The sequence below is a fragment of the Cottoperca gobio genome, chromosome 4 (genome assembly GCF_900634415.1).
Source record: "Cottoperca gobio chromosome 4, fCotGob3.1, whole genome shotgun sequence".
NCBI lineage: Eukaryota > Metazoa > Chordata > Actinopteri > Perciformes > Bovichtidae > Cottoperca > Cottoperca gobio.
In genome coordinates, this window is record NC_041358.1 from 20,036,225 (window position 1) to 20,050,419 (window position 14,195).

Below are 14,195 nucleotides of genomic sequence, written 5' to 3' on the forward strand. Positions count from 1 at the left end.
AATATTAAAGCTTCATTATCGTGCATTAACATGCAGTTGCTAAATAGCCAAGATAAATTCATCATTTCATGAAATTATTATGAAGGTGTAACCGTCAGTCACAACAATATGTTTGAGATGTGTGAAGCTTCCTCACTTCAAAAGGATGTTGATTTCAAGTACAGACAGCACATACAATAGTGATGATTACTGCCTGCTCCTGTCATACTGAGCACTTACTTGAGATGCTAAAGCAGACTCCGGGTCTACTTTGGAGTTGGCTTCCAAGGAGTTCTTGTTCAATGGCTCTAATTGGGTTTTGCAGTCTATGGACCTAAAGTAGAGGGAAAAACGGATGATTTACACGATGCAGACACATTGAACTAAACTTGATATGAATACAACATTTCTGATACTTTTCATAGTCTCTCCCTTCACCTTGAAAACACTGCTACCATGGATAATTTGGATTGTCTATACACCTGTAAACCAGTTTTCAAGGTTTATTCAGTTTCTAAATTTCTTTTAAAAGTTTAATTTGGACCTTTTCTTACTGGAATGCAAACAGAAACCCTATCGCTCAGGCAAGTAACCCTGATATTGGACAATTCCACAAAAGCCATGATTATGCTCAGTGTCAACGTTTTTAAATTTCTACAATATCTGCGCATGGCAACTACGTTATCGTAAGATGGTGGGTAAAGCTTGTGATTATGGCAACTATGCAATTATGGTAACTATTGTTAGTGTGGTTAAGGACAGGCAACCTAAAACACTTGTTTAAACTTGCAATACATTGATATTTTAGGCCACTTGGGGGCAGCACAACAAACTGATTCTTTAGCTGCTAAATGCTCCACTGCTGTATATTTTTAGAGGGTTTTTCTTCCTGCTGCAGCCAAAAAACAATGATAGTCGACCCTGTCACATACATCTAGTCATGTGATCCACGGTTCAATCCATGTGAACATTAATTGCAGCTCTGTGTCAATCTCCAGTCTGGTGCGCTACAAGCTCATCAACCGTCTCGACCTTCTTGACCTCAATTAAAATTCTCCCTGTCTGTACTTCTTGTAATGGCACAGGAAGTACGTTGTGAGGCATGGAATTGTCCAATAGATAGAAAATGTCACTGTGTCATTAATGCTCAGGACAATACCATACATACCATAAAAACTCATTGGAGGAATTTTTAGAAGAACGCCGTCTTTCCGTCTTCCATTTCCTGTTGCCATTCCTCTCAGGGTTGGGGTTCAGCTCTTCCCATTTATCCAACGGTGTACAAATGGTAACTGATGACAGTAATGAAATAATTAAGAGTAAAATAATAATAAAAATAACAAAACAGACTAAATTGTCATAAGAGGCAATAACGTTTTAGGTTGTTGCACATTAAAAACAGTCTGTTATCTGTTAATTAGAACAAATGCTAATCTATTTTTATCAGAAAACTACATTTCAATTTTAGCATTAAGCAATAACACTAATAAAGAAAAGGTAAGTAGTTAGGTCTTCCATTAGCTGAAAAGCAAACTTTTTGTGACAGTGAGCTAAAAACAGGCTGACAATTAGTGCTGTGGGTGTCTAAAGAAACATCTGTTCACCATTCTAACAGGACATAAAGTTTTGCTTGTAAATGACACGAGGGTTATAATCAGTCTCACTGCCATGAATTATTCACCATACTGTAGTTTGAGTCAGTCTGCATAATTAGTTCTCACTGAAGAATTTAACCTTTTCAACTGGCAAATAGGAAAGTAATTGGCTGTTTCCTCTTAATGTCTATTAGATGATCCCTTTCATTACAGCAAATTGGCTTGATCCTTCTTTGGTCTGTCTTTAATGTGTTCGAGGTCAGTTCCACAGGGAATGACGGGAGTTTGAGTTGTAGGTGTATGTAGGGAGCTGGTGGGAGATGTATGGCTTTTGAGAAACTGGGTGAGGTGGTTACTAGCGCTATTAAAAACCTCACCCAGGGTAAGGTACTGTGTGAAATGATAGGATTTCATTTTTACAGATGTATAATATTTTTTACATATGACATTACAGAATCACATGAAATATGCATTGAGAATGTGAAGTTAGAGAAGTAAAGGAAAATATTTTAAGTTTTCTCTTCAGTAACTCACGTCGCTTTAGTATCAATATTGATCATTACAGAATATGTAGGTATTGTTTGAAGTTGTTTAAACTAGTGCTGATACGATACCTCAATTTTGGGTCTGATACCAAAACAAACTTTTTTTTAAAACTGAGAAATCGAAAGTTTTTTCTTCTACAAAATTAATTTAACTTAATTTTACAAAAGAAGCCACATTTGTTAAAATTGTTAAAATTGATCCAAACACTAGCAGCTGTACAAGAACTTGAAATACAGTCTAATATGTGCAAAATGCACCAAATATTAAATCCCAGCTTTCAGTATTTGTCTTCAGACACATTTAAGTACCAGACAAGTATGATATCCAGCCCTAAATCCAGGCTATTATCTCTAGTGTGTTTGTTATGAAGTGCTTTTTCACTGTGCACCAGGGTGTTTCTGTGCATACAGTATCTAGTAACTCATGGTATGCATCATTGTCCTAAAGATGAACCATCTCTTACATATACATTGCATATTATAAAGCGTCTAAACTTGTTGCTCTTCTAACAGATTGTGAAAAATCCATAGTTTACAATCCGTCTCTACCTGAGTCTAGTGACACCCTCTCTGGGGTCCTCATGATTTGTCCGGTCTGTTCAACTTCCACCTGGATCAGCTCCGTCTCATCTGTCTGCTTCTTCTTCCTGTGAAGGCTGTTCTTCTGGCTGTTGACCCGGGACGACAGGGGGCTCCTTTTGTCCTTGCTGCTCCTCCTCTCGCCAGGTTCACTGAGATCTAGCAGGTCCAGTGTTGAAGACAGAACTGTGTAGGACATGACAGTAGTTTAGTTTAGTTTATAATTTCCAACTAGGATTGTGTGGGAATAGAGAGAGACTCACATCTTCCACTTGCATGAGGGACATTTAGCACCAAATGTACTGCAGCTTGTACCAGTAATATGATTTCAGTGTTTATTGTAAGTTCATAAAAATGCTTTAACTTCATCTAGGATTATTAATAATAATATATTATGTTTTCAGTTTGGTTTCTATCTCCGTTAGTCAGGAAATAATATGAATCAGGGGACGGATACACCAATTATTTTTAACTTATGAAAACGGCCTCCAATTGCCCTTCTTGTTATAAATGTGAAGGTATTAAGTTCGACAAGTTTCACTACTGATTGAATCCTGAAGCAGGAAAATGAAAGTGGAATTGCACACAGTTTGACTATTCAAACATGCTATTTCCTAACGTTTTATTACTGAGCAAATGATAGTATACATTATAGTATTCAGGTATAAATGGATCCTTCGAGCGCCCTTTAATCTCTTATTCCCTGTTCTTTTTTCTCTCTATTCTTCTGTTACCTTAAATAATCGCTCTTTAAATTGAAATTTAATATCTTGTCACGTTGTGGATGATGGTCATCTGGATGATTTCTATTCTTAAATATCCAATAGTTCTGCTTTAATTGAGTTACAATGACAAGGTGTTTTTTTAAGATTCTTCAAGCATGTAATATATTTTAAAAACTTTCCTTTCTCTTTGTAATAAGATAGGATGACAGGTTTCACTTATTCTGCTGTATGAAGCTTTGATTTTGATCTACACATTTTCTGACACGGCGAGTTCATCTGTCAAGGGTACTTAAGTTGTCACGATATTGCCCCCCGGGTGGACATCGAAAGAAATGTGCTGCTGCTCTTTTCAGAGAATCTAAATATACTTCAGGCCACTGCACAGTCTGATAAGGATAAGGCAGCCCCTTGAGGAGCTCCAGTTTGGTCAATTAAGTAATTCAATCGCAGGTTGTTAGAGCGGCAAGGAAGGACAGAGCCTTCTGTTAAAGGGTTCAACTTTTGTCTGGGCTGTCGTTCAGCTTCATGACTGCAGACTCTGTAAGAGTGTTACAATTCTTAGCTGATACCCAGGTTTCATTATAAAAAAAGAAAAGGATGTTAAAACCTCAGGTAATATCAGAATGTAAGCTTTCTTATTTTCTTTTCCAGAAGAATGTTGTACAGTATGTACTAGATTTCTTTCATAGTTAATTAACTTTCTTCCCAACGACGATTGTTGTCTTCTCTATTTACTGCCACTTTTCTTTCATATCTTGTTAATTAAATATTTTTTGGTGTTAGCAGTTTAATTTGTCGTAGTCAAATCAGCATTTTGTCCTCCGGCTTGTTGTTAATTGCCATTGTTTGCTGTGACTTTCAGACTTGCTGTAACATCATTGGTTATTTTCTAGAAACATTTGTTTTTACAGTGCTGCATGAAGATAAAAGGTATACTCTTATGTGAATATCTTGCAACTGAAATAAGAATATGAATAAATAAAACAAAAGCAATCAGGGTGAAATGTACACAAGTGTCTAATTCTGGGTGGTATTTCTCCTCTTTAGTGTAACGTGTAATTGGAAGTTTGTGAAATTCTTGCTATTGGTTGTTGTTAATGTCTTGCCTCCAGGGTGAACATTATTATCACAAGTAGCGTCACATAACATTTTACAATTGTACATGAAGCATATCTGGAGTTGTTTTCTTTGTTAACATGCAATAATCTGGACGCTTCTAATGATTTTTGTAATTGCACAGGCCAATGTCAGTGTCAACACATGGGTATGGCATCTGATGCCTTAAAGTCAGGTTCAGTTCACTTAAGAGGTTCATAACCCCAGTAAAATAATCTTTTTATGCATTGGTTATTTGAGGAACCTACAAAGTTTTCTCCCTCATTTCCCAGGACCCTGACTGTTTCTTTTGTGCAATGCGAGCTCAAAACTACAGACACATGACTGCATAATTGGCGTGCTGCTGTTTCATGACAACCAACTGAGAGCATTTGTTGACTGAAATCTCTTCGTAATTAGAGAGTATGCTTGTCTTCCATGCCTTCTGCTCTTTAGATGACAAATACAATTACAAATCAGGGAGACACACACGTGGGAATGGTTGCCTGAAGAGTTTTCAGCATCAAAAAGAAACACAAGCTGTTCATAAAAAGCCAATGATGTCAAAAATGTTTTGGCACCCTTGAGTGTACTTGAAATGATGAGACTGTAAAGACAATTGCACAAGTATTCCTCATCAACTGGATATTTTAACTGGATGCTTGTATGTTGTTTATTAATCTAATGGATAACAAGTTGCTCTGTGGTGGCCAATGGACTGATGGTGAGAAAATAAATATGATTACTGAGCATTTTATTGGAGTCTTTAGCTGTTCATCTTTACAACTTAATGAAGCCTGACAGAAATGAGTGGAAGGAGAAATGGCATACTAATACAAAGTAGAGATCTCAAGAAAAACCAATACTTCAGAACCGAGTTGATGCCAAAATTCTGAAAACGACATTAGCGCAGGTACCGTAGTGCCTGGTAGTACCGTCAGGGCTCGAGACTAACAGCATCTTGTGTCCCGGGACGCAGTAAACTCATTATTGAGTACTCTACTTTCCCCCTGATGATGATACATTGCGAACAACAAATCTGTGTTGAAATGCGCAGGAGGAGAGGCAGTTAACATTAGCTGTTAGCTGTTAGCAGCCGGTGAACGGAGGTTCCATAGAGTTGCACTACGGTGCATTTAGGCTTTATTCGGTAAAAGTGAATATTGGGCGAAGGTAAATTATAACATTCTCATGATGTGTTCAATTTTGACTTGTAAAATTAAGTTTTTGGCGAGAAACTTGAATACATACAATTTTCGTTTTTGCTCACAATAAATCAGAGGGCTTTACGCTTTTCAAGACTTTTAGTGCGGGCAGCTACTTTCCATTATACAGTATATGCATAATAATTCAACCTTTGAGAGTTAAACCTCACAGATTAGAAGCGTTACTGTGTTACCAAGAAACCCTCAATAGAAGGTTCCCTGTGCCATTTAATGACCATTTTCTACAGTTAATAGTGACGGTTTGTCGTTCAAAAAATGGGTCGGTCCTTGACTTCTGACAGAAAGATATTTAAAGCAGGCTTCTTATTTCGAGCCAATAATTGTTGATTTTGTCACTTAAAAGATTCCAGTTACAGATCAGCTCTAGCCAGTGAGAGTCAGTGGATATTGATGTTTCTGGTTGACTAATTTTAATGAATGTACAATCACTATTCAGGGAAAGGGTGGCCCCGATGTTCAATTTGACGACAACACTTAGATTTAGAAATTTATATTTATCAAACAATACGTTTCAAGAGAGAAGAGATTGATCATTGAAATCTCAAGCAATCAATTGTGTTCAATTGAATTCAAAAGGTGAGAACCATTGTGTCTTTAGAGTATTCCTGCCATTATTGAACCAGCATGTTAGAGCAAAGTGCTGACAAAAGAAAAGAAAATAGTTTTGAGTGGATACAGAGGAGACAGGACTTTATGCAGCGAGGGGGTGTTGATGAGAAGCTCTTGAATAAAGGCATTTCAGCCTACGTTGGCAAATGAGTCTTGATGGATATCCTAACCGGAGTGAAAAGGACACTGTACTCTTATTTCTTCTTAATAGGGGCAACCAGCGGATTAGGTTAGTTTATAGTTTCAGACTTTTTCTCATTTTATTATGTAAATTGAACGTTTTAACAGACATTTCTTTAACAGCCTGAGTGGGTAGCGGTCCAAGGCCTTGGTGATGAGGCCCACTGCAGTCAGGAAGAAACAGTTTTAGTGGCGTGAGGTTTTGGTCCTGATGGACCTCAGCCTTCTCGGCCACAATCTCTCCTGCCTGCCTCAGGGTCCTGGAGGCGTACATCACCCTCTCAGCTCCCACTTGAGGTCTTGGGTGATGATGGAGCCCAGGAAGCGGAAGGACTCCACAGAGTTGATTGAGTCACACAGGGTGATAGGGGCAGGGGGCTGCATACTTTCTTTAACTAGTGTGTTTCTAAACGCCATACACCCACAATATCAATTTATAATTCATAATGGAGTTTTAAAGTTCTATCAACAGGCAAAAATAGTCATCAACCTCAAAATCAGACGAAACTAAAACTGTATGCAAGAGGGAGAACAACATGATGTAGGTCTCATGTGGATTAGCATTTGAGCTGGTAATTATCATTCATTATTGATTTTCACTGCTTAATAAATAAAATCTTATTCACCTGCATGTCTTTAGACTGAGAAGAAATCAAAGCAGCTGGAGGATTCCCAAGACACAAGACGTTCCTCTTCCATAACCACTTGCCATTGATGATTGCATGCGCAAGGATATGCTTTGAAATGGTGCATAACTTTATAATATTGCACGTATACACTACATGTAAGACAGCATCTGACCATCTGAGGGAATTTTGAGATTCATGACCAATTATATCGGGCCTACTGTACGTCATTGTCAGCAGGAGCAGCAGGAGGCACTGGGGAGACAGAAGGCTGAGAGTTTCTCTCAACATTCACCCATACTTTTCCCGCTTCAATCAGCACAGTCAGTGACCAGTATGGAGATGACACATGTCAGCTGCAGCAATCTGTCCAAATCAGCTTCATTCAAAAGATGGTACAGCTTAGTGATCAAGATCCCATCCATGTGGAAACCGAGATGGCATCTGTCGAAGTCAGATTTAATTTGATTTAATTTCTCAACACCTACTTTAACCTAGTTTATTTTTAGGTGTATTTGGCAGGATGAAAAGGTTACAATAAATACATACTGTATAATATACATATGTATTAACTAAAGCTGCCCTCACACCACGACGTAGGGCGAAGAGCCTTGCGGTGAAGGCAGCTACTTAGTTTGGTATCTATGGTTACCTCCCCTGCTTGCCTGTGCCGCTTCATACAGCTGTTATCTCATTGTTTGCCCTTTGAAATGTCAGTGACAATCGATGTCAAAGTTGAAATAATTTGAACTTTGAGCGCAGTGCTCAGTGGCAATTTCGAGTGGTGCGCCACGCCAAGGGTAGGGGCGGTACTGCTGTCTCCATAGGAATCATGTGAAAGCAGCTTTCGGGAGACAATCTTGAACATCATTTTCATACATGCTCTACTGATGTCAAGATGTTGCCCTCATGTGTATACAGTGAATAGCTAGTGTTCACATAGATGAAGCTACAAGTAAAATCTGATTTGCCAGTTTGGGTCAATGCTTTGAATAGTAGCGGGTAGGCTGCAGTTCTCAATAGGCTATTACTTTCATTGATGCATTTTTATCTAGAATTATGGTTCATACTATATAATTCATGGCCTCTGACCAGTTACAGCACATTAGGCCGTAGCTACCCCAATTTCAGGTCTCATAAGCTGAGGTGAAAAAGTTTGTATATTGATGTAAACAAAATGCGACAAAAGTTCAATAAAACTTGCAAATAAATCATGAGGTTCATGAAGCATGAAATAGAAATGCCATATAAAGGCTACATCATGTTTTCTATATTGTTTACGACCATTTAAGGTTTGAACTGACGCTCTTTTAGGTTCATCATCTTGTTGTGGCCTCGTCAACTCCTGGCATTTGCTCCTGGTTTTCTTGACCACTGTTTTTGTGGATGTAATTCATGCCTATTTGAAGAGTGGTTCATGTGAAAGGTAAATAATACATATTTAATAATTAACTAACTTATTAATTGGGTTAGGTAGCGTCTGTTTTCTGAGCGCCAGCATCTTTTTTCAATTATTCCCAATTAGTGGACTGCGTATGCGGCCGCCTGGAGAAATAACACTGCACCCAGCAACACCCCCTCCCGATGTTGTGTTAATAGACACATGGCCAAGCCAAATAAGAAACATCCTCCCCAGTATTGTTCCGCACAGCGTCTTTTTTCTGAGCACCAACGTCTTTTTTCAATTATTCCAATTAGTGGAGAGCGTATGCGGCCACCTGGAGAAAAAACACTGCACCCAGCAACACTCCCTTCCGATGTTGTGTTAATAGACACATGGCCTCTAGACGAAAAAGAAACCCAGTATTGTTGCCATGGTTGATTAGAAACATGTTGGTAACAGGAGGCAGCATTAAATGTGTCATTTGAGTCCCTCGCGTGTTAACAACCACACTATGGTATCAAAGAGCTTTTCTTCTATATACTGCAGGGTAATGCTACATTTGTATTCCATATTATTCCTTTAACATTGAGCCCGGTCTTAATGATTAAAAGGCATCTTCAACAGCACATGAATGTATTTCTGGGTAGTCATCTACGTGTATGTTCACGTTGTCAGTTAGATAGACTTTTTTGCAGACTGAAAATTTACTGTACTGTACCAGCTGTGTTGGAAGTCACTGGGCGGGAAAGCCCATCGCACTTGGTCTCGCAGAGGAAATCGTCGATGGAGGGACTTAAAAGCGGACGGCTCTCTTGTTGCTCACTCACCAGCTGTAAGGGCAAACAGACAAAACAGTTCAGGCTCTCACTCAGCATGAAACTCCCATCATACAAAAGTCCTGTGGTAAATTAACATTAAGTGAAGTTAGGTCCTTTCGGGCATTATTCAGATTACACCATCGTCCCTATGCTGACACATCCCAAGTGTTTCAACATGTCTATGTGTCTTTTTAGGAAGATAACACACCTTTGTAGCACATCATTTATTCACAGTATCTTGACATAGATGCACTGAAGGATTCAAGCGGTTGTTGATCCACTCAGACGTAACAGTTTTAAGATTTTGTACTTTGTGATAATGTTCATGTGGAGAGTTCAATCTCTGCGTATTTTGAGTCATGGTAAATCCCAGTGGCTGCTCTTTGACTCCTAGCTATGTGTGCCAGTAATGTTTGAACACTGGCATGGTTGTTTTGCTGGCAGCATTAGTATGGGATTAGTACTTTTAAGTGGTGGCTGATGTTGTCCAAATGTGAAGCTGCAGCTAACTTCTTTTTAAAGCTTTTCTGACAAACATCCAAACACAGCTGCTGTAGGGCCATTGGTTAATGGAAGATCGTCTTCATCACACAATCGCATCATTATGTTTGACACAACACGGTAATTGGAAGATTTCAGTGTAAGGCAGGACATTGCACAATGTTTTTACATGCACTGTAATTACTTAGCTACTGTCAAACCTGTCTTTACATACAGCTGGTGTGCTAAGAGACATCTCCTAATGCTCTCAGCATATTTTTAAAACCGAATTGTCCTTTTTAATTATGTTAGTGATGACACTGTTGCCTGCAGAGATGGGTTTTGTTTCATATTTCTTTCAGAGCATTTGTTTTGATGGGGGACAGGCTCTGTAGTTGTAAGAGAGCTTTCCTCTGTGTATGTGTGTGTGTGTGTGTGTGTGTGTGTGTGTGTGTGTGTGTGTGTGTGTGTGTGTGTGTGTGTGTGTGTGTGTGTCTGCTATGGAAACCAGTTCTAGTTGTAGTCTCTGCTGAAATTCAGTGTGGTCACCAAACAACATTAACCAATAAGAGTGATAAGTGCAACTCTTCTACCACAAAGGTGCAGTCCAACCAGATTTTACATTGGCAATATTTTTTTGTGTGGTATGGCAAAAAACTGGCGGGACATAACAAGGCTAGGGTGGTAAACATCAATCAAAATCAGATGTCACCCCATCTTTTAAACTGGCTGGACATTGGAGAGCAATTTCAATCAGATTGTGTTCAGGCAGATACTTCTCTCTCCGGTTATCATAGAAATGAATGGGCGGTGAAATCTGTTGTGACTTTCAGAAGAGGTCTAATCTGGCACAATAAGTGAAAACACCTCTGAGTGGACCATAGGTGTGTAGAGCTTTTACTATTTCCAATGAGGTCTTAAACTTTTAGATACAAGTAGACATTGTTTTAAGTCTTTGTCATGCACAGGCAAAAGAACGAACCCAGGTACAGGAAGTGTACACTATTAAGGAAACTGGGTCTTTTATTCACATTATATTTAGGAAATCACATTTATTCAGAAACAGGTAGAACATGTCATTTGACTGTCTTATAGGTACCATTGAGATAACCACTGAGATGAGCTGTGCTGAGAAAAACCTGCTGGATGCGTCTCACACAATTATTGCTTAATAATTATTGCTTATCTCACCTTCCAAACCATAAATATGTTAATCACCTTTCCTGTGATTCACCAATGTGTAAAGCTTGCCAGTGCAGCTTCATAATAAGTTACATCCAATTAATTATTGGTACCCTGAAGCCTGGACACTCCAGGTGCAGCTCGCCACAATTCACCAGCCAATGCTTCATAATTTATAGGTGAAAAACAGATTTGTCCATAGAAAGGATAATCCACCACCACCGTTATCAGCCTGTGGAGCGTGTATATAATGCCAGCAGCCAGGAAACATGACATTTGCTATTGTTGCTTTCCAGGCCACGTTCGCAAGAAGAATGTTTAATGAAGGTGTTAAAAGTTTAATTACCAATCATGGAATGGACTGCACACAGGATGTTGGTTTTACAACCCTCATTGTTTGGGGTCTTATAGATACCACTGCTATATTGATTAAAAATAATAATAGTGTTGGCAACCATGTATTTAGCAAACATGTAATGTAACATGTAATATGCATGTTATCCCATATGGTGACATTACCTATGTTTGGAGTCAATTAGACGCCGGAGAAGTCTGACCACAAAACAAAAATAACAGAAATCCAAACAGATTTGGGGGTTTGGGAGTCGAAACCAAACACAGATACAGTGCACATGAAAATGTATTGTATACATCCATGTTTTACATATCTGAGATCCAAAAACAAAAGTAATGGGTCTTTTTCTGTAGTAATCTTCTTGTCATCAGTTCACAATTGTATAAGCAACTGTCATAACATTAGGAAAAGTCATGAAGTATCAAGGTGATAAAACATTGTTAAGTTATTTTAGCTGTTAAACCGGGTTAAGCCACTATTAAATTGAAAACGAATCATAATCCATAATGAGGTGGATACTATGAAAGTTGTTTCATTCATACTTGAACAACAACGTTCTTTCACTTGGAAGTTAATAATGCTGTGCAACAAAGAGATGAGTGAAATGAAGATGATGGTAACTAGTTTGGAATAAGAGTCAATTGATGCTGTGCAAAACAAAAGGCAGATGCTTTTCAGCAGACAGAAAACTTTTGGAAAAAGTACACAAATAAAATCCGAAGAGGGGTCGTTTCTGTGTTGAATGAGTGTTTGTGCTGTACTGCAAGAACGCTAACTCAGCATAGGTAATTAGAGTTTCTGCTGTTCTGGTGTCAGAATGAAGCTTTTGGTTCATAGGAAGTCTCACAGTGTGAAGTAACCTGATTTCACCCTCTGCTACTGCCAGCCCATGCATTTCCCCCCCAAAATTTGGACTGCAGCGACAAATCATAGGATGAGAATACACAGGTTTTTAAAGGTCGAATTTATCAATGATTTATCAGTCTGGGCTTGGAAAAGTGTAATTGAGTGTGAGTGAAGACAGAGCCACTGTTGACTCAGTTGACTCAGCTGTACAATTGTAAGTGTTGTCAAAGAGGAAGATGCATCATTTCATCTTGACTTTCAAATCCTCATAAAAGCTGAATAATAACCTCTCAACCGTTGACCTTTAATGAAAGGAATGAATCATTTCAAATGACTTCTGCTGCTTTAATTAGATTATTTTTTACCCACAACGCTACCTGATTAAAACATCACCTAAAACATACGTAGGAATGATTAAACTGGCGGGGGTAACCCTGGCAGCGAGAGGAGAGAAGCGCTGCTTGTCATGCAGAGAAAACAAAAACAGCAGCATTCATCCACCCTGCTATTATTATTTACCACATCAAAACACTTTAGTGTGTGTTTGTTGTTGATGAGCGGGGGGGGGGTATAGTGACTAATATAACTTTCATAATCCATAATGTACATCTGGTTCACTCACTCACGCACACAAACATGCCTGAAGCTGTTGTAGGAGATCTAATGCTTGTTCGTTGAGACAATTAGAGCTCAAACGATTAAACAATTAGTCTGATTGACAGAAAATTAAACTGCAACAATTTTGATAATCAATTAATTGTTTAGGTAATTTATTAAGCAAACATTCTGAACTTCTCTAATGTGACAATTTGCTATCTTTCTCTGTTTTTATTTTAAATTGAATATCTTTGGGTCTTGGACTGTTGTCTGTACAAAACAAGTGAACATATACAGCATAATACATTATTGATAATGATTTCCTTCTGTTTTGTTGTGTTTTAGGGATTTTTCATGCTTTTTTCAACATAAATGTTAGCTGAGCTGTATACATATAGTGTACTTCTGTGGAGACATGGGACCTGATGACTGGAGGGGAAAAATCTCTTAACAGTGTAATTGACATTCATACATGCACATGCTTGCAGTGGCTGAGTGAGTGATAACCGGAGTAACATCTGTCAGTGAATAAAAATCTTTGTGATGCTTGCGGAGTATCTATTGGGGACACTTACAGTGTGCATTAATCAGAGATGGATTGTTAAACCCCTGTACAGTAGTCTGTGTAAAATGCCCCTAATGACCTTGGATGTTTCCACTCTGTTTGAGCAGTAAAAATGTTTTCTGCAGTGCACACAGGCTGAAGCCTTCCCTACAGACTGTTTTTGATGTTGTGACTGATTGACTGAAGGTCAGCACTGTCAAAGGAGCATCATGCTGCACATTTATAGCATACCATGATCTTCAACTAATATATTTAATAAAAACATTGTCTTGAGGTATTTTGGAAACAATGAGAGATGTTGACAGAATCTTGGCTAAGAGTCCTGCTGAGTCATGTTTACTACTTAAAGTTGGCAGCGTTAGCATATTTTCAGAAAATACAACATGCTGTTTAGTTGTAAAATGAGAACATCATTTCATGATCTGTGGTGCAGGAAGCTGCTGCTTTACCAGCTGAGTGATGCATCTCTCAGGATTACACAGTTTTGGCACATGTGTTTTCATAATTTTAGCCACGCTATTGTGCATAGGAATGCAAAGTCGGTCACTTGTTGGTGACTTTTCCTCTAGTGCCACCATGAGTTGACATGTGTGGTTTTGAGGTAAATGTATCCACAATTACTGGATGGAATGATATGAAATTTAGTTTAGACGTATTCAAAATGTAACCTAATCAAATACTTTGGTTCAATTGTAACAAAATACCTGCAAAACGTATAAGATTTCCTTCCTAATTCCTTAATAACAGCCTCAGCTTCACTTTGTGTTTATTGCTAATCAACATTAGCATAGCAACACGCTAAACTGACA

The 14,195-nt window shown here is 38.5% G+C and overlaps 1 protein-coding gene across 1 annotated transcript in view; it reads right to left on the reverse strand.

Annotated features, from left to right (window-relative positions):
* pex5la (peroxisomal biogenesis factor 5-like a) overlaps nucleotides 1-14,195 on the reverse strand; it is an 80,035-nt gene that overhangs the window by 26,537 nt on the left and 39,303 nt on the right. The window contains exons 3-6 of the mRNA XM_029429720.1: nucleotides 9,262-9,373; nucleotides 2,669-2,884; nucleotides 1,148-1,271; nucleotides 220-313 (exon numbers count right to left, since the gene is read on the reverse strand). Of these exons, the coding sequence (XP_029285580.1) occupies nucleotides 220-313; nucleotides 1,148-1,271; nucleotides 2,669-2,884; nucleotides 9,262-9,373 (546 nt within the window). The remainder of the gene's footprint in view (nucleotides 1-219; nucleotides 314-1,147; nucleotides 1,272-2,668; nucleotides 2,885-9,261; nucleotides 9,374-14,195) is intronic.